At 35.6% G+C, this 21788-nt stretch overlaps 1 protein-coding gene across 2 annotated transcripts; it reads right to left on the minus strand.

The window, feature by feature from the left end:
* Positions 1-953: 953 nt before the first annotated feature.
* LOC123310178 (calumenin) lies at positions 954-11296 on the minus strand. Of its 2 annotated transcripts, XM_044893595.1 has the most exons (5): positions 11185-11291; positions 10754-11025; positions 9926-10212; positions 9631-9870; positions 954-1617 (listed from the first exon to the last, which is right to left on the minus strand). In XM_044893595.1, exons 2-5 carry the CDS (start codon positions 10969-10971, stop codon positions 1409-1411), a joined length of 954 nt encoding a protein of 317 aa, XP_044749530.1. In that variant the 5' UTR covers positions 10972-11025; positions 11185-11291; the 3' UTR covers positions 954-1408. The 2 variants fall into 2 exon arrangements, with proteins under 2 accessions (XP_044749530.1, XP_044749529.1); XM_044893594.1 differs by having other exon boundaries at positions 10754-11296.
* Between the last annotated feature and the right edge of the window lie 10492 nt (positions 11297-21788).

The raw sequence follows: 21788 nt of genomic DNA on the forward strand, positions 1-21788 counted from the left end.
TCTAGAATTTCCAAACATATTCACTTCCCTAGTGATAATCATGAATTTAGTTTTTTGATGTTTATGTTTAATCCCATGTTTTAGCTATGTTCGCCTACTATATTGATTAGTTGTTGTAGGTCATCTATATTATCTGTAATCAGCACTGTATCATCGGCGTAGCGTATGTTGTTGACTCAGACTCCATTGACTTTGATCCCAATGTCTCTATCTTTAAGTGAATCTCGAAAGATGGCTTCAGAGTATATAGTATATACAGAGTAGAGAACGCCGTGCTTTGTTTCCCCAACCTGCAATTTCGTAGTTTTGGAACTGAGGCCCGTTGAATGTAAGTCTTGGTTCTGGCGTGGTGCGTTTGAGATAGGATCCTCTCTTTTTCTTTCCGTCAGATTCACTCCGTCAATTCACAACTTTTGTATTGCTATTTGTATTTGTATTTTGTGTAACTGCTGTTCCTTTCAACCCATTGTATTACGCTTTTCACTTGACTGATTTTATGTTAGTGCCTGTTATGTTCTTTTGTGCGAGTCAACGAGTAAAATTTGTGAACTAGGATTTTTACTTTCGATAGTTATCGCTGACACCCCAGATAACACGGAACCTGGTCTTCGACTCGGAGCCACCAGGGTAGGTTTGCTATTTTCCCTAAAGAATAGCTGGCGCTGGAGATAAAACTCCAAAAGTTTAAATATCTCTGGAAAGCTTCGGAATATCAGTTAGGTCATAATCGAAATCACATCAAAATTCGATGGGAAATCCTCAAATGTGATAATTTAGACAGAATGCCATTCTGAAAAACAAAGAGAATGGCTACTTCCTATATAACCGGAAATGACAAAACTCATAACACAATGCTCGCTGAGTAATTAATTCAAAATACATCTCTATAGAAGAAGGAATGCTGAAATAGTAGTACGTGGAATATGTAGTCGTAACAGGTATAAACATAAGTGTTTGATAAAATTGGTATATTTATACTTGTATAGAATATAAAAATATTAAGTTATGGCACATTTCATAATACAAGCGTTAGAAAAACACATTGGATTTAATTATTTGCAAAAACCCTATAAAAATAGATTCTAAAAAAATTTCAAATATTTGATTTCATATTATTTCTCATTAAGGATAGAAAGGAAAATAATTTAATAAAAAGAAGTACATAGAGTTATTATAATAGTTATAAACTATCTGCACTAAAATAAGTAGTGTTGCATGAAACTGATTTACAGTCAGAACAACACAAGTGGCAATTCTTTATGAAGTGAAAAAATTTTAGATTTCAATATACACCTATTTTGTTGGTTCCTACTTACTGCAATAAGTTGCCGAACAAGAAATTGATGTTCACCATGAATAAAAAGTAACGCCATAATGAACAACAATAAAATAATTGAAACAAGGAGGTTCAAAACTCATCGTGTCTTGCTAGGGCATCACCAAAATCAGTTGCTTGAGAGCCAACAAACAGGTCATATTTACTCATAATTTCATCTTTAGTTAGTTGCCCATCTGCATCACCATCAGCTTCATAGATTAAATGTCTAGCTTCTGCTTCTGCATGATCAAAATCGGGAGGAATAACCCAATTTTTAACTTCTTCGACATCAAGAAAACCTACAAAAAGTGGTTTATTAAAATACTTTGACCCAGTTGTCTGATAAATCTACAAGACACTTCAGCAATCCTGCGTTATCTACAAGTGACCTTGAGATTACGATGTAATCAAGTGTTACATCGAATTCGCAGCTAAGTTGCCACATCAGAATCTATTCAAAACCAATAAAAAATTGAAATGAATAAGTGTCTACTCAAAATGTGGCAAAAATGTAGGGGTTGGTGCCAACTCCGAAAACATGTGATCAAATATTTACCTCTTCTGAGATACGGGGTGTTACGAGATCTTTCCAATGATAAAATTGAAAGGCATGAGATATTTCGTTAACATTTTCGACTTCTGATCATATTTCATTATTCCAGAAAAAAAGATGCCTACCAAAAATGTTTAAAAATGCGTTTCAGAGAAATCTTGAGGTTGTCAACTTCAAATTAGCATATTGCAAGAAGTTAGGGTGGTTTTATGAGATAATCTTTCCCAAAAAAGCCACTAAAACAAACTGTAGACGGATGACCGTATTTTTTGTTCAGAATAGTGAAAGAATGTTAACACCTCATATGAGCACATATTTATCCTTGTGTCTTCACAAAAGTTTAATGTTTTGGACAAGGAATCTCCTACATTTATGACACATAAAAAAGACAATGAAAATTTCCTCGGTAGTAGATAGTAGTGGAGGAAAATTAAATTCCATAATTTACAATCTTTTCGTGATATAGTGTAACTGTGGTTTATTTGTTTCAATCATCTCTGTATCGAGAATGAAAGAACTCAATTATTCGAAGTTAATATGGAGGAGGAATTAAAATGGTTTGTACATAATACAGGGTGCCTACTTCTGAAAGGGCCAAATTTCAAGGAGACATTATACATGTGACTTGCAACAAAAAATGTTATATAACACATTGTCAAAATGTTGACGGTTATTCTTCAATTCAACATTTTTCGATTTCACGAAATATTCCAAGTTTTTCAATAAAATCAATTACACTACAGTTATCCTCGTAGTCTAATCAAATTTGACCACATATCTGGAAACGGCATTAAATCTGCTACAAGATGAGAATTTCTGTATACGAAAAAAATTCTTATTGTCGAATTGGTAAGGGGATGAAAATCACGATTCTGAAGTGAAAACAATCAATCCTATTTTTCCAATGGTTTTATCGATGACAAATTATTAATTATGGATGTTTTCTTTTCAGCAAAAAATACATAATTTATTGTGCTTTCAAATGACATATCACTTTTGTACTAGCTGTTGTTCTCTGCCATGATATCACGGCTAACAAGATAACAACTAAAAAGTTGAAAATTTCTAAACCTATATTTTGCTCTATCTCGAAACTCCTTGTTATTGAATATCAAAGTGAACATTGAATTCAAAATTTGACAGCTTCTGTCGCTTAATAATTTTGAGCAAAGATTAAAGAGTAGTAATATAGGAAACGAAGCGACTAGAGTGATGTGAGCGCCATCTGTGTTTCAAATGTGTTTTTGAGGCCCTAAGACTGGTTAAAATATTAATTCGAGGGACATATGAAATTTTGCGAGATGTCAGAGTCATATGGCCATTTTGATCAAACAGGTTTTGAATGTTTTGATTCTCGTATCCATAGACAACCTCGTATCGCCTTTTGTTTTTCAAGCCCGTTCTAGTTGCTGATTTTTGAAATTTGTGTGTAATTTCTTGGCGAAAACCTCAGAATATCGTTCGAAAATTATTGTATGGTGAAGAACTGTGGATCAAATAAAACGAATTTTACTAAGGAAAATGGGAATGTAAGTATTAAAACTGGTAACATGTGACTCGGTCATTCAATGATTTTTATTTTCAGTGCTACGAAGTGGCCTGCAGACACTACTGACTACACCATGTGCTATGAACATTTTACTGCAAGTCGATTGAGAACTGTTCATCCACGTAAATTGTTGTATGCAGGAAGCATCCCTTGAATGAAGGGCCCATTTAGGGGAAATTATGACTTTTATTCAAAGAGAGACGTCCATTCAAAGATTCTCAATTGCCTTCAATCATAGACATAGACTGTGCCTTCCCTTTCTATCTATGCATGAAATACGGTCAAAAAAAGTGACAGAGAGAAACGCAAGTCGGGCATGCAGTTGTCTTTTTCTAGAATATTGATTGGTCCACACTCACCTCTATGTGAACAAAAAAGAGAAGGTAAATGCCCGACGATCATTTCTCCCTTTCTATAAAAAAAGCCAATTTCATGCTGACATTGCTCAGTCCATGTCTCTATGTCTATGCCTTCAATATATTCAGAAATGCAAAAGTTTTATGGATTTCGATTTGGCAATCGGGTGACTGTCAAATTGTCGTTTGGAGAGTCAAAGTTTTATGAAACCTTCTGTGAGTGTTTTGTTCATTCGTCAATCAATTTGTATATTGTGCCATAAAGAGACCAAACCATGAAGAAATAAAAAAGCATGAAGAAATTATACTGACGGGCTTGAATACAGGTCTTGTATACCTCTGTAAGGTTTTTTTCAATTGTGGTTCTGAAAATTTTGTGAATAATATGTAAGTAACGGAAATGTGTATCCTATGAAGGTAAATTGAATATTGGTTCATATCAATTTCTGATATAAATTGTACAAATTCAACTCAGTTTATTAATTCAAAACGTTTTCACAGAAAAAACACCTTTAACGTACCTAACCATGTACTCTTGCATCCTCGTCAGAGTATTCGTTGTCCACAATTTATAATTTTTGTAAATTTTTTATAGATTGCAAATAAAAATTTATCACATCCAACAGCGTATTTCATTGATACCAATTGATTCCAAACAATGTTAAGATGAAAACTAACATCCGGGTCACAAAACAAAACCATCCTTTTGTTTTGTCGCTCAGGATGTTTGTTTTGGGATCTCAACAAGGTCAATATTGAAATTCAATACAAGGAATAGAATTCGAATTTCGCGCCCCTCAATTATAAAACAGAAAACTGCTATTAAACAGTTTTTCTGTATTGATATTACGTTTTCAGCGCCATCTCATTGTCAAATGTGTTTTCACAGGCCAAATGTAGTCGGTTTTTAGTACTAGCGATATGAGGGCGTTTCCTATCTTTCTACTCTATAATCTTTCATTTTGAGTATCAATATGTTTTCTTGAATCTAACGACGTTAATACAATTTCTAATTAGTATCCTGGAAAAAAAACGGGAAAATTATGCCTGTTTTTTCAAACATCGAATATCGCGATATGTGGTTTATACATTTGCGAATGGAAATGCTCGCGCAGCGATTCGAGAGTACAGTTTGCGTTTTCCCAACAGACGACAACCAAATAGAAAAACATTTGTACAAGTGTTCAGGCGATTAGGTGAAAAAGGCTCATTTGGTGGTTTTCGAATCAGAGACGGTGGTCGAAATAGCCAGCATGAACCTGCTATACTTCAAGCTGTGCGGGAGGACCCCACAGGCCACAACAAGTACTCGTCAAATCGGATCTACATTGAGTACTCATATTCTACAGTACACAGAGTACTAAAAAAAAATAAGTGAATATCCATATCATTTGAAAAATGTGCAGGATCTGTTAGGTGCTGAGGTGAGACTAACATTCTATAATAGGTGGTACCTGAATATGTTAGGAGAGTGAGAGGGCGACAGGATATTATGGACCGATGAGGCCACTTTCACGAAATCGGGATTGATAAATTTGCAAAATAGCCATGTATGGAGAAGAGAAAACCCTCATGCGACCATTGTTTCTCATTTCCAACATCTATATCATTAAAATTCAGTTTATTCATTTGAGTTATTTAGATTATTTGATTCTGTAGATAAATTTATGATTTCCATGAGAATTACCATTGGAATAATAGCAATGATTTTGTTCACTTCAGAATCTGGATATTCATCTCCTTACCACGTCCGCAATGAAGTATAATTGATTTTATGGAAAATCTTGAAATATTTCGTAAAATCCAGAAATGTTAAATTGAAGAATAACCGCCAACAATTCGACCATGTGTTGTATGACATTTTTTGTTGCAAATCACTTGTATGATCTCCTCACGAAGTATGGCCCTTTTAAAAGTAGACACCCTGTATATACACAGAAATCACATTATCGCTGCATAAACATTCCTGTGTTGAATGCCATCTGTATATTCTGCAGGAATAAAAAATGTGTCTACAGGGTATCCCACCGGAAGTGCCTTTTGCGTTTTGTATTGGTAAAACTAGTGCTGCAGTTTTTGTGTTCTATTGGTGTTCCGAGTGCAAAAAGTCATGTTCTTCATAAAGTAAGTCATGGGTGTGTTCTGTGATGTTCTTTTGGAAAACTCGTTCCGCACTATATGCACTCAGTGCGCACTATTCGGCACGAGATCTGAGAGCGCATGCCTGTGTTGGTGCTTTATGTTTATGCTTCGTAACAGAGCAAAACACTGACAAAATTAATGGTGAAATTTGAAAATTATTATTATTATGTTGACATTTTTAGAGTAAATTGTTTGGAATTGGCAATTTTTGTCGTCATGAGCGGGAAGATATTTTCATTGTTATTAATCTGTTATCTTCATCTTCTGACAGTGAAGATAAGCTGACTAACTAGTTGATTTGAAAAGATGATCGGGATTATCTACTTCAACTACTTCATTTATAGAAATTATTTCCTGATTGAATCTGAAAGTGGGGTCTGAAACATTTTCCATTTTTTATTTCAAAAAGAGCGGACCAGCGCACAACAAACAAGGGCAAAATGACATCGAAATCATAGATTTCTTTTCAATCTATGATCGACCGTTATATTTCGGTTTCGTATGTTCTTTTGGAGCTGCACAATAGATATGCTCCTTGACAGCACGGAAATATTCGAGTGCATTTAGTGCAGAACTTGTTTTACCAATAGAATAAGCTATAAGACGTTTACCAGAAAATATTTTTTGGATGTGCTTGAAATTTTTCACGAAGGTAAGAACCGTCTTCAAAATATTCGAAACCATTTATGACTTCCACTTATACTGGAAATGGATATCGACTTGCTTTTTCCAAATTGAACATCCTGTATTCTATTGAATTTTGAATCTATTTCTAAATGAGCGCCATCTGTGTGTCAAGTGTGTTTTTAAGACGCCAGGACTGGTTAAAATATTAATTTGAGTGCCATTTGCAGAAAGATATGAAATTTTATAAGAATTCAGACATCCATTATGATCAAAGAGGTTTTGAATGTTTTGATTCTCGTACCAAAGATTATAGAGTAGAAAGATGGGAAACGAGGCAACTAAAGCGATTTGAGCGCCATCTGTGTGTCAAGCGTGTTATTAAGACGCTAGGACTGGTTTAAATATTAATTTGAGTGCTATTTGCAGAAATATATGAAATTTTTTAAGATTTCAGACGTCAATTTTGATCAAAGAGGTTTTGAATGTTTTGATTCTCATTCCGCATTTTGTTTATCTGGCTCGTTCTAGTTGCTGATTTTTGAACTTTTTTGTCTTATTTTTTGGTGAAAACATCAAAATATTGTTCGAAAATTATTGAATGGTGAAGAACGGTGAATCAAATAATGAATTGTATTTTACGTGATTGCAAACACTACTAACTACACCATGTGCAATGAACATTTTACTGCAGGTCAATTGAGAACTGTTCGTCGACGTAAATTGTTGTATGCAGAAAGCATCCCTTGCATGAACGGCCTATTAAGGGGAAATTATGATCTTTATAGGTCCATTCAATGATTCTCAATTGCTACTCTTTCAATATATTCAGAAATGCAGAGGTTTTATGGATTTCCATTTGGGAACCGAGTGACTGTCAAGTTGTTGTTTAGAAAGTCAAAGCTTTATGAAACCTGCTGTGAGTGTTTTGTTCATTCATTAATCAATTTGTATATTGCGTCATGAAGAGACCATATCATAAGGAAATCATAAAAAAAGCACCAAGAAACTATACTGACATACAGGTCTTGCATATGTCTGTAAGGTTTTTTTTTCAAGTGTGGTTCTGAAAATTCTTTAAATAATACCTACATATGTAAGTAACTGGAATATGTATGCTATGATGGTATATTGAATATTGGTTCATATTAATTTCTGATATATCTATATTTTACAAATTCAACTAAGTTCATTAATTCAGAACAGCCTATTGTACAGAAACAACACCTTCGACGTATAGCAGATCACCATATACTTTAGTGTCCTAGTCAAAGCTCCATTTATTGCTCATAATTTCAATTTTTGTAAATTTTTTATAAATTGCAAATGAAAATATAGTACATCCAACAGCATTTTTCATTGATATCAATAGATTCCAAACAATGTTCACATAAAAACTAACATCCTGATAACAAAACAAAACCATACTTTTGTTTGGTCGCTCAGAATGTTTGATTTCTGATCGAAACAAAATCGATATTGAAATTTAATACAAGGAATAGAATTCGAATTTCGCGCCCCTCAATTGGAAAACAGAAAATTGTTATTAAAAATTTTTTCTGTATTGACAGTGAGTTTTCAGCGCCATCTCATCGGCAAGCGTGTTTTCATTGGCCAAAATGTAGTCGGTTTTTAGTACTAGAAATATGAGGGCGTTTCCTATCTTTCTACTCAATAATCTTTGATGTATATTTTACAAATTCAACTACGTTCATTATTCAAAACTCTATAATGTTTGAATTTGAATACTTTCCCATGACTTACAAATATGTTGTATTTATAAGGGATTATTGGTGTGTGAAAGTGAATGTAGGTTTTATTTTTAATTGTCTAGGGTCTAGAGGGTTAATTATATTCTTCTTACTGGTTATAACAATTATAACATCCCACATGTACTAGTTTCGAGATAGGGTGTAGAACGTTCATTTATTCAACATGTCGTTCAATTTTCTGGATGGACAAACAAAAACTACAGATAAGAATTTGGCGTTGATGGTGTTTGAGGCAAAACCAAATCAGATGAACGAACATTCGGGACGGATATAGATAAGTGTTATGGCAACTTCAGCAATATTTCAAAGGAACTGTATAGGAAATACGTAATGTGATGTGAGCATGTATTAAGAAACAGAAATACATGAATCTATTTGACTCTTTTCTTCAAATATTCTCCACATGTAGATATATTAAAAATTCCCTTTCCGTCAACTGAATATATTGGATATTAGACCAATCAACTGTTTTATTAAAATCATATTGAATTACCCTCCTCATTAATACAATTTGTCAAACAGAAATTATCCTGAAGAAGAATTGTAAATACACCTTCGAACCTTTTGATAGTGTTGAAATATTGACAGATTTGTTTTTACAAAGAACTGTAAAGCACAAATATTCCTTAACAGCTGACAAAATGGGCAAGGTTAGATTTATCTACTTGATTGGGGTGAAAATACACAGGGCAAGATACTCATGAATCAGGACCAGAGAATCTGTTCGACCTATCTATAAGTTCGAAATATCAATGTTTGGCTTATTGAGCATTCACTGTATCTATTATGCTATCATGCACTATAACTTCAGAATACCTCAAGTTTGGTTCTCAATTGAAATATGGGAATAAAGAATCCTTTTTGCAAAAAAATCGACTCATTGCCTTCTGAAAACCAATTTAAAAAATAAACAGTCTTATTTGAACCTCCTGTATATCAGAACCTAATGTTATCTACAAAATATAATATGTATCATTAAAAATTTATTCAGCAACCAATTTCATATAACAGTTTTGAGATTGTGCATTGAATTCCTGAAGAAAAATAGTTTTCTTACAAGCCTTCCACATTTTCAAAAAACTCGAAAACTACTCTAGTTCAAGAGAATACTGCATAAATGAAGGTAGAAATCAACAATAGAATGAAATGAAAAAGAGACAACGCCAATTTAATAATGCATTCAAAAATAAAATAAACAAGATTTTCCAATTGAAATGAGCAGGTTGATATCCATTTCTAGTTTCTAGCATAAATATTTGTCCACAAAATTTCTAGTGAGCACTCCCAGTGGGACATTCTTAATACAATGTACTCACCATCTCCATCTTTATCTCTATATGTATCGAATTGTTCTCTTTCACTCTTCACCCAGTCTGGTTCTTCTTCATCGTCTTCCCCTCTATACAAATCACGGATATATTCCTTCAAAGATACTTTTCCGTCATTGTCTTTGTCAATATCTTCCATAGTCTCTAAAATCATTACATCTTTCATGTATTCATCTTCCTCTGGATGGAGAAATTTCCCATATTCCTCTTTACTAAGAGCATCATCTCCTAAAATGTTACAAAATATAATAAACATCATTATTAGATATAATACATTCTGTACCATCTTTATCAGCCATCTGCCACCTTCTTTTGTCTCGTTTCCTCATCACCATATATGAATAATTCTCATCCTCTTGGTTTACAACATTTGAAAAGTCTATAAAACCATAAACTAACTTTTCATAATCTTCCCAAGATAATTTTGGGTTATTTTCAGGGTTATGCATTGCCCATTGCTTATTTATATCTTCTGATATATATCTCTTTTGTGTGAATTTGATCCAATCCCTCAGTTCTTCACGGGTTACAAAACCATCTTTGTCATGGTCTATTTTATCAACTATCACTCTGAAAAATTCAACTTTTGGTGAAAAGTTTACATAATGCCTACCTTGGATTTTTTTTTTGACAAAAAGTAGGTATGGTATAAGAAATCGATTGGTATATCTCTCAACTTTGGTAGACTTGTAGTTTGGGAGATATGATTTTTTTTTAAAGTTCTTATGAAAATTGCGAATATTCGGTATGAATCAGTCGAATTGTAATATTTTCCTTGTTCAGCGCTTGGATAACTAAATCCAATCGTTTATGCGTTTAATTAATATCTTGAAATGGTATTTTCATGTACTATAATCTTTGGCCAATCGTTTATCCGTTTCATTTATCTAAAAATGATATTTTGATGTAGAAATTCGATTTTTCACTACCCAAGTTAACCTAACCTCAAAATTATTTATTTATATTTTCATCCAAAATTGATGGATTCCCACATTTTTCCGAACTAGCTAAAAACTTAAAGTCATCGAGTTCTCTTGAAACCATTTGTATTCATTGAAATTGATGAAAAATCGCTGACAAACATCTAAGGTAGGCGCTGAAGGAAACTCACCCCAGTCTTCGCTTGCTCTCTTCTGGTGGTAAATCATCAAAAGTTTTGGCCTCTTCTCCCAAAAACGCTTCATGGTCATATTCCTTATTGTGGATATCATTTTCGAAGTGTTCTTTTCCATTCAAACCTCTATTATACACTCGGTCTACCTTTTCTTCCTTTGACGATACTGATACTGCCAAAAAAATAAAAGTAATACACTGCAACAGCTTACGCATTTTCACAAGAAAAACTAGGGCAAATGAATCGAGTCCACACGTTACTCGTCTGTATATCTTGAAATATGTAATGTAATAAAATATATTATGATTATTTTTGTTTCTGTGTACGACAACAGCAAAATGCCGAGTATAAAATAATACAGGAACACACGTATGTGCTGTGTTACTTAGTTGTTCTTCAGTTAACTGAGTTAACTCATAACTGCCCCAATTTTATAGCTTCTTAAATAAATCTGAACAATGAGAATCGACCACATCAGCATTTGGAAATCGGAGCAGACGCCCACAGTAAAGTGATTAGTGTGAAGGAATCTCGAATCTCCTCTCTTCTTGATCAGACTTCTGTTTTATTCATTCATTTTAATTTTTACGGGAGTACGGGTGGATAACGTCATTGCAGTGGCGTAGCTAGAGTAGAGGGCCTCGGTGCAAAAAACAAGGTGGAGCCCCTTAATAAATTTTTTGGTTTCAATAAAGTCGCGGTTATTACGGGTTATTTGCTTGAAATCCATTATAAATACTCCAAACCTGCCAAGCTGCAGTGTCATAGTTTCTTTACCTTGCACCTCAGGCTACAGCTACAGGGTGCGGCATTCAACTTGAGACAGTGAATTATCTCAAGAACTATGTAATCTATATAAAAAAAAAATGTTTCGAATGAAAACTGTTTTAGGTATGAACCTCAGATCAATAAAATCTGAGGTATAAACATATTTTTTTTCTCTGAACTTGGCTTCAAGTATATCTCAAGTTCAAATTGATCTTTTTTAACATCTTTGTTTTTAATGAAAATGTATATTTTTTAGCGTCGATTCTTCTTTTTCATAAAAAAGATGTAACTTTTGTTCAAAACTTTTCTTCATCTGATTTCAAAATATCTAAATTTTATTTAAATCACAAAATGGATTTCTGTCAAATAATGTTAATGGGTAGTCTGGCATCATTAATCCGAACATACGGGAGGGTGTTTAAAACAGGCGAATAGGTTATCTCTCACATCGAGTTCTGTAGAAATTGCTTAAAAAACAGTTTAACACCTAACTGGCTGAAATGAGAATACCACACAGAGATTACATCAGATGATATATCGGGTGTCCCAAGGTGAGTGGCCTATTAGATTATTATGGAAACTATTGATGGTAAAGATTACAAATTTTGTGGATAGATATTTGGCCATGTGAGGTACATAAAATTCCACATTTCCAGTGTTGCCGGATGTACGACAATTTGGAAACAACTTTGTTAATTTATAAATGGAACATCCGGTATTTCTATTTTTTTTTATTTATTTATTTATTTATTTAACGGCAAAAAACCCTTCACAATAAAAAATAGAATTAACAAGAATACATGCGATATACAAAGCATAATAAACCTAATTTAAACAACTAGAACATAACCTATTATTACAAAAAAAAAAAAGAAACACACAAAAATGAACAGGGAAAGGGAATATTCGTATGAAACTGCTATAGTCGGATCATTGCTGGCAGATCTCTTTTCAGTCTCGAAAGCGAATCATTGAATATATCAATACCTAGTGCATCGATAAGATTAGTGTGCTTCATCATTCTTGGAATCGGGGAGTATAACCCATAATTGGTCCTCGATAGTCCCGGTCTAAGTAACTCAACCCGTCTCATGGATCTAGGCGGAACGATCAGATTGAACCGTATCACCAATTCAGGTACAAATATATAAGACCGCGATAAATCTTTGCCACAAAAAATACATCGGCAGAAAATACTCTGGATTTTAATGAAGGTAGTCGATCGCGCATTTGGGTTACCGGGAATGAACTAGCAGGAATGCCTTACCTGTATGAAACATATATGAGGAACTTATTCTGAACTCGCTCAAGAAACAGACTATCAACCAACGTGTAAGGAGACCAAACAACTGACGAAAACTCAAGGGTTGGTCGCACTGCTAGAGTCAGATACAAATATCGCAGTGTTTCAACGTTTCGAAAATCTCTAGTATTTCTAAAAATGAAACCGAAAGTCCGTAAAGCTCTAGTGGAAATTGTCTGAAAGTGGGGTTTGACAGATAATTTACTATCATATGAAACACCGAGATCTCTAACTACACTTATTCGTTCTAAGGCATAACCCCCAAGGAAATAGGTAAAAATCATCGGATCTTCAATTCTACAAATTGACATGGATTTACACTTTCCCAAATTTAGCGACAAGCAATTTCTAACACACCAATTCTCCAACGCTCTTAGGTCCCACTGCAAGTTATAGATGTCATATAGACCCTATGGCGTAGTAAAGCTTCAAGTCATCAGCGAACAATAAAAACATCACATATTACACACACTTCACATATTATCACACATTTATGATATTCCATAAAATATTAAATCTATTACACTCTTACTTTTTCATACCTATATATTGTAACGTTTTCTTCGCTTGATTAAAACGTCCAACTTATTAAAATTATTTATTTACACTTAATACACATATAACTCACAAACTAACTATTACACTACTATTTATTTCCACTCTTGTTTATTTCCACTAGTCGCTTGCCCTGTAACTGTACTTGTACTTGCCTACCTGCTCCTCCGCTGGGCTTATATAGGCGCCGGAAACATTCAGGTACCTTCGCGGTTATTCTGGAATTTCTCGACCGCTCTGGTTCTCGAAAGGTCCGACCGCAAGGGCCGGACTGGTTACACTGTCCCCTCCTTAAGCCTGTTCTGTCCCAGAACAGATTTAGTGAATTCCTCCGAGGACCGTGGCGAAACTTGCACTCATCACCATTCCTACAGTAGCCATTCTGATGGAAGTAGCACTCCACAGTTTTTCCAGGCTCCTTGGCCTGCTTTGGGTTGAAACTGCACACCAGGATCCGTATACCAGTCCCCTGAAATACCACCTCCAGCATGCTTCGCACAACTTGCCAATTTAGCTGGTCCAATCCACAACCGAGCTTGGGAACAGCTAATTTCCTAACCCCAAAGCGTTGAAGGTCTTCTTTCAAGCTATGCAGTGCCGTTCTTAGATTCTGATAGGTTGGCTTCTGATAGGAATGTTGCTTTGTGACTAGGTAATAAATGAACCGACCTTCAGCCTCCAATTTCAAAACTTTTCCGATTCTTGGCTGCTGTCGCAATAGTTGTTCCTGACGTCCAAATTTATTTCTGAATACTCTTGCTATTCCTTTGCTCATACGAAGGTCCTCCGCTACGCAATGAGCGAGAGAGTATTCCTCAGACACGGTAAAGAGATCTTGATGTACTTCCTGTGTAACGCCGAACCGTGCAACACGTGTCTCACCATAGCAATCCATAAACTTCTGGTAATCGCTGCTACCTTGCATCGGGGCTTCCACAAGACGTACTTCTTCTTTGTCCTGCGCGTACGGGGCTAATCGGTTGAAATGGACAACCTTTGGTTTTCCTCTGGGGAGCTTCCTTATCCGGTAAACTACATCATTTATCCGCTTGATTATTTCATACGGTCCCTTCCACTGTCTCTACAGCTTTGGTGAAAAACCTTTCCTCCTTTGTGGATTATGTAGCCACACCAGATCTCCAGTGGTGAATCCACCTTCAATAGCCTTGATGTCGTAGCGCATTTTCATTCGGTCACTTGCTTGCTGCATTTGATTGCGTACCTTGTCATAAACAGCTTGTTCCTTAATTTACTAACGTAGTCCTCCCTAGCTACTTCTTCTCCAGGCTTACAACTCTAGGTCGCAAGGCAGCCTTATTTCTCGGCCGAACATTATACTGGATGGAGTTCCCTTGGTAGATTCTTGAACCGAAGATCTATATGCCATGGTGAATAGATGTAAATATTCATCCCAATCCCGCTGGTGATCAGAAACTACTTTGGCTAGATGTTTTCCCATGGTCCGATTCATTCGTTCGACCATGCCGTCTGATTGTGGATGAAGAGGTGTAGTCCTTGTTTTGTGAATCCCCAATTTGCTGCATACTTCTTGGAATAACTTCGATTCAAAATTTCGGCCTTGATCACAATGCAGCTCCAGAGGTATTCCAAATCTGCAGAAGAATTCTCTGACCAATTTATCAGCTACCGTACTTGCCTCTTGATTAGGACTACCGTAGGCTTCCACCCATTTCGTGAAATAGTCCATCGCTACCAAAATGTACTTGTTTCCATGGTTTGTTTCGGGAAAGGGGCCAGCGATGTCGATAGCTACTCGTTCCATGGGGGATCCGACGTTATATTGCCTCATTGGTGCTTTTCCTTTACCATAAGGTCCGTTAGCAGCAGCACAAACCTTGCATCTTCTACACCAATCTTTAACGTCCTTCTTACAATTTAGCCAATAAAATCGCTGCCTGACTTTTTCCAACGTTTTAGTTATCCCGAAATGTCCACCTGAAGTTCCATTATGTAGTCTGGTCAGAATGTCTGTCACACGGCTCTTCGGCACAATCAACTGAAGTCTCTGCTCAGTTCCATCTTCATTTTCCCAACAACGTTTCAGAAGACCTCCATCAATCTTCAACGTTTCCCATTATGCCCAATACGACTTTACATTCTGGCTCAGTCTGGATACTTCTTCCCAAGTAGGTCGTCTACCGCTTTTCTTCCAACTCAGGATTACTTTCAAGTCGTTATCTTCCTCTTGTGCTCTTTGAATTTCTTCAGGTAGCCAGTCGTCTTCGATTACGGTGGTTCGCCTTAAATCGATCTTTTCTTCCAGGCGCGAACAATGGCTGGAATTCTGGGGACACTCAATGGTTTTGGTCGAACCATTGTCTACCACAGCGACTCCCTTTATTTTCCCAGCTGTAGCCCTTTCAAATTCTGGAAGATTTTGCTTGAAATGCCTCCTTTTGTTGCAGTTCCAGCACACAGCATCCTTTTTCCTAGCGAGCAATATTCTGCGGACTTTTTCTCTGACAATCTCCTCAACAGATCGATCTGTTTCTTGCTATTGTCTTACACGAAGGTGTCCTCTATGCAACGCTTGCTTCGCTGCCTCAATTTCCAAAGCCTGGGCTAAGGCATCATCAATGGTTCTAGGGCGTGCTAGTCTCAGGGCTTGTTGTATTTCACTATCCTTTATCCCATCCACGAATGTCTGGATTGATAGCTGTTCCAGGAAGCTATCTGGAGCAGATGGATAAGGCAGCCTGACTAATCTCGCCACATCAGCTTCAAACTCCTGGAGATTTTCCCCTGTTTTCTTTACTCGGTTCTTTATTTGTGCATGGTATACTTGTTGCAGATGAGCATCGCCATATCTCATCTGAAGTTTCGAAGTAAGAACTTCGTAACAGGCTTGTTGACTCTCCGGAATCGTTTGCACAATGTTGAGTGCCTCTCCTCGTAGAGCTATTGTTAATGCCGTGGCTTTTTCGTTATCGTTCCAATTGTTCGCCAGCGCAGCAGCTTCAAACTGTTTTTGATATGTCGACCAGGGTATTTTTCCATCAAAAGTTGGAGGCTTGATCTTCATTCTACTACCTTCGCCGTTATTTTCCGCTTTCGCTGTGTTGTAGGGTGTTGAAGCCAGAATATCTGTTCTGTTTGACGTTTTTTTCAAGGAATCTATCAATTTGGAATGATGTTCAATTATTCCTGCCATTTCTTCCAATTTTCCATTAACGTCGTCATAAACTTTGTCAAACTTTTCGTCAACTCTTTCATAAACTTTGTCAAACTTTTCATCAACTCTTTCAAATTTTTCGTTCACTATATCAAACTTCTCGTCTACTTTTTCAAATTTTTCATTTATGGTTTCCAGTTTCTTATCCAATTTGTCTTTAAGTTGACTCACCACATCGTTACAATTTTCCTTAATCTGGTCCATTTTCTCATCAATTTTCTCATTCAATCTTCTAGAATTTTCTTCCAATTGTTCATTTAACTTACAAGAGTTCTCGTCCATTTTCTCATTCAATTTTCTCAAAAAGTCCATTACCGCTTGAGTCTCCATCGCGTTCTGCAGTCTTGTGGTCACTGGCATGAACTCCAAATATCCAAAATTATTTATTTAATTCGAGCGATGTTGAACCGCCCACTTGACACCAATGTAACGTTTTCTTCGCTTGATTAAAACGTCCAACTTATTAAAATTATTTATTTACACTTAATACACATATAACTCACAAACTAACTATTACACTACTATTTATTTCCACTCTTGTTTATTTCCACTAGTCGCTTGCCCTGTAACTGTACTTGTACTTGCCCACCTGCTCCTCCGCTGGGCTTATATAGGCGCCGGAAACATTCAGGTACCTTCGCGGTTATTCTGGAATTTCTCGACCGCTCGGGTTCTCGAAAGGTCCGACCGCAAGGGCCGGACTGGTTACAATATCTTTAACGGTTTTTGAGTTATTAATTGTTTTTCGAAATTTTAGATCGAATTGGCGTGAAGTGACGCAGATATTGATCTGATCTATGTCACTGCTTTTGAATTATAGTTGTCAGTTATACAGGATGGACCAAAAAAATCATCATTTGCCAAGTTACAAAATCGTAAAAAAGTCTGTTTTTTCAAATTAGACACCCAGTATATTTTTCAATTTTTGGAATCAGTACAACACACTCTATAATTTTTCTATTCACGTCCCTATACCTATCTCAACTGTATTCCGAGTTATATGCGTTTATTAGATTTCGCTTTATTGATGGATAATAAAATAGATTATTTCATTTATGATGAAAATCTAAATTCTGAGAGATATATCAGTATAATAAGACATTTTGTAGAAGAGTTTGTTGATCATTTGCCTCTTCAAAATTACAATCAAATCTGGTATCAGCAAGATGGGGCAAGTGCCCATTCAACTGCTCAGGTTTCCGCAGAATTTTTGATGATCGATGGTTTGGACGTATGGGCCCCTGGGATTGGCCCGCGAGATCACCAGATCTCACCCTCCTCGATTTTTATCTTTGGCCTAGGATCAAAGATATCGTATATGCAACTCCAGTCAACACCAAAGAGGAGCTAAAGCATCGGGTGATACATGCATTTCGTACACTAGATCGAGATGATTTACTCTGTAATCTGTGGAGATGATATCCGAAGGGCTACGACGAGGGGGGTGCGGAACCGAATCCTGAAATGCTTGGAAGCCAATAATGGTCGGCAGTTATTTAGTTTTTTGTAAACTATTTTTGTTATTTATTAATTGAATAGGTTGTTTTGTTTGTGTTGGTTTGGTTTTGCCTCCGATCTGGGTAAAACTTTATTTTGTTCTCGTAATTTTGATCCAAATTGTAAGAAATTTCTTCTCAATCTTGAAAACTTTTTTCGATTCATTCGAGGTAATTGTGGATACATTTCAATGAATTTTCAATATGTTCTCTCGAGAACTTTGTCACATTCGGCAAAAATTTCAAATAAATTCATTATAAAGCTTCATGTGTATATCTTTCTTGAGCCATTATTTATAGAAAAACCTCGAAACAAAACACCTGTTAGGCAATAATTGCTTATTTTGACATTTATGGATTGAACTGATTCATTGATATGTCGATCTCTGAACGACATAGAGAAAATAACAATACAAAAGTAATTAACGCTTATTGAATCAATCTGAAATCTAATAAACGCATATAACTCGGAATCCAGTTGAGATAAGTATAGGGACGGGAATAGAAAAATTGAAGAGTGTTATGTACTGATTCCAAAAATTGAAAAATATACTTGGTGTCTAATTTGGAAAAACAGACTTTTTTACGATTTCGTAACTTGACAAATGATGATTTTTTTTGGTTCATCCCATATAACTGACAACTATAATTCAAAAGCAGTGACATAGATCAGATCAATATCTACTGACTAAATTTCTGACTTAAATCTCAAATATTGAGCGAACTAGAGTCATTTTCGTAACACGCCAATTTGATCTGAAATTTAGAAAAATAATTAATAACTCAAAAACCGTTAAAGATAGGTAGGAAAAAATAAGAGTGAATAGATTTATTATTTTATGGAGTATCATAAAAAATAGAAATACCGGATGTCCCATTTAAAATAACAAAGTTGTTGCCAAATTGTCGTACATCCAGCAACACTGGAAATGTGAAATTATTTTTAAAATGTACCTTACATGCCCAAATATTGATCCACAAAATTTTAAATCTTTACCATCAATAGTTCCACTCACAATAGGCCACTCACCTTGGGACACCCGATATATTTCATGAAGACAACATTGAGGAAACACTTACATAATTATATACCTATAATTTGAAATTATATCCGAAACATCATTGAATAAAGAATTCAAAGTGAAACATCTATTGGGTTTTGTCTGGATTCCGCGAGAACTGATGCGCATCAAAGATTATATAGATTAATTTCTGATGGAAATTGTACAAATTCAACTAATTTTATTAATTTGAAAAAAATGTATTGTATGTATAGAAATAACACCTTTGATATATAACATTTCACCATGTTCTTTTGTGTCCTATATTCAAAGCTCTTTTATTTGTGTACACTAGTGTACAGGGTATCTTCAAAGGTGAATTGTTTTCACCAGTTGTACGTGCTGTTCAAAAAATGCCTTACTTTTGAATAAACCATGTATAATCTTCAATTCTCTCAAATTTTTTTCATGAATTTCAAGCAAATAGTATACCAAATCTAACACAGTATTTCATTAATATTGTAATGTTTTCTTTGCTCAATTAAAAAGTCCAACTGATAGAGATTATTTATTTACACATATACTAACAAACTATGTTACTACTATTTATTTTCACCCATTTCCACCCATTTTGTGAAATAATCCATCGCTACCAAAATGTACTTGTTTCCATGGTCTGTTTCGGGAAAGGGGCCAGCGATGTCGATAGCTACTCGTTCCATGGGGGATCCGACGTTATATTGCTTCATTGGTGCTTTTCCTTTTTACCATAAGGTCCGTTAGCAGCAGCACAAACCTTTCCGAACCGTGCAACGCTTGTCTCACCATAGCCAGAGACAAAGTTTGTCTCTTCCATAGCAATCTATAAACCTCTGGTAATTGCTGCTACCTTGCATCTGAGGCATCGGAGCTTCCAAAAGACACGTACATTGATGTTTATGTTCTGTGGACACGTACTTCTTCTTCGTCCTGTGCGTACGGGGCTAACCGGTTAAAATGGACGACCTTCGGTTTTCCTCTGGGGAGCTTCCTTATCCGGTAAACTACATCATTTATCCTCTTGATTACTTCATACGGTCCCTCCCACTGTCTCTGCAGCTTCGGAGAAAACCTTTCCTCCTTTGTGGATTATGTAGCCGCACCATATCTCCAGCTGTGAATCCACCTTCAATAGCGCATTTTCATTCGGTCACTTGCTTGCTGCATTTGATTGCGCACCTTGTCATGAATGTAATCCAGCTTGTCCCTTAATTTACTAACCGTAAATGTCCACCTGAAGTTCCATTATATAGTCTGGTCAGAATGTCTTTAACACGGCTCTTCAGCACAATCAACTGAAGTCTCTGCTCAGTTCCATCCCAGTCAACCAGAAATGTAACAGTAAGTCGCAGGGCAAAAATATCGCATTGAAGCGCTTCTTTGAGAAGTTTCATGGATGTACTTAAGATTTCACATTGTGGACATTAACGTCCGCATATTGTTGAGTTTGCGAATTCCTCAACTTTAGATCCCTAGTGGTTGCATGTAACATCATATCGAGATGTTCCGATGAAGTGAACATAGCTACTATTATGCGACTTCTCTCTGTTGATATTTTTGAAATATTGAATCTGTGATATTTTTAGAACATGAAATGATGTGTTGTGAATAAATTTCGATGAACTCTTCCCAGCGACTTCTCTAAGAAAAACTTTCAGTAACTGTCTGAAATGTTCTATTTATCAGCACGTGGTCTCGAGGTTAACTCATAACCTAAATCCCGCTATGCAAAACGTGGTGTGACGTGTTTCGTTCTGTGACTGCGTTGTACTGTTGAGAGAATGAACAAACAAAATCTTTATGAATGAATTTTTAGAATAATTTTTTTAACCGAGCTGTTCTATTATTAAATTTCGTTTTAGTTAAGTGTTACTTGACGTTGATTGATTAATTAACGTGCAGTAAAAGGTGTAAAAGGTAGTTATACAGGGTGTCCGGGGAGTAACTGTACATACTCATACCAGAGATAGAGTTGGACTAGCTGATTACGGATTGACTATAAAAAATTAATTTTTGGATTTCCCTAGAAAGCTACAGGGTGGTTTTCAACTTCTTGGAAATACTTAGACCATCATAAAATCCAAACTTATTGACGGATATTATTGAAACTTGGGAGGTTATTGACACATGCTAAAGTCAAGTCAGAAAGATATCAATTATTTCATTATTCCAGGGCCGGACTCATTAATATTCATTTAAAGTGTTCAGGGTAAAAAAACACTTTGTATTTCAAATTACAAATAATTGATTCGTTTTTTAGGAAGGAGCTAAATTATGCTTCAATTCTTGGTATCAGTCGAAGTTGTCACATCAACAATTATTTTTTTATAAATTTCTTAATTTGGATAAAGTTCGAAAATTGCAATTTATTTACCTGAACAGGACATAGTCATCTTGTGCAGGTCGAAAATAAATGATAAATTTTCTTAAAAAAGTCACTGAAGTTGAAGAAGACTATAATAATTTGTTGATATACTGGGTGGCCACTCCAGACGCGGATTTCACTTTGAGGGAGTAAATGAAGGTATTTTGAAAAAAAAAAATTGGTGATGTTTAAAGGGTATACAGAAGCATATTTCAAAATTATTCTTATGTATAGCTAGTGTTCGAGTACAATGATATAGACCAAAGTTACACTTCTTACAGTCAAGAGAACAGCTGATGAACAGAATAATCA

The sequence above is a fragment of the Coccinella septempunctata genome, chromosome 3 (genome assembly GCF_907165205.1).
Source record: "Coccinella septempunctata chromosome 3, icCocSept1.1, whole genome shotgun sequence".
Taxonomy (NCBI): Eukaryota; Metazoa; Arthropoda; class Insecta; order Coleoptera; family Coccinellidae; genus Coccinella; species Coccinella septempunctata.

What these genes read in the sequence shown, in the direction of transcription:
- LOC123310178 (XM_044893594.1), bottom strand. Translation starts at nt 10,971, where the DNA reads ATGCGTAAGCTGTTGCAGTGTATTACTTTTATTTTTTTGGCAGTATCA. An exon ending in GAGAGCAAGCGAAGACTGGG is followed by an intron (nt 10,213 to 10,753) that starts GTGAGTTTCCTT and finishes TGAATTTTTCAG; the next exon opens with AGTGATAGTTGATAAAATAG. An exon ending in TAGAGATAAAGATGGAGATG is followed by an intron (nt 1,618 to 9,630) that starts GTGAGTACATTG and finishes CACTTTTTGTAG; the next exon opens with GTTTTCTTGATGTCGAAGAA.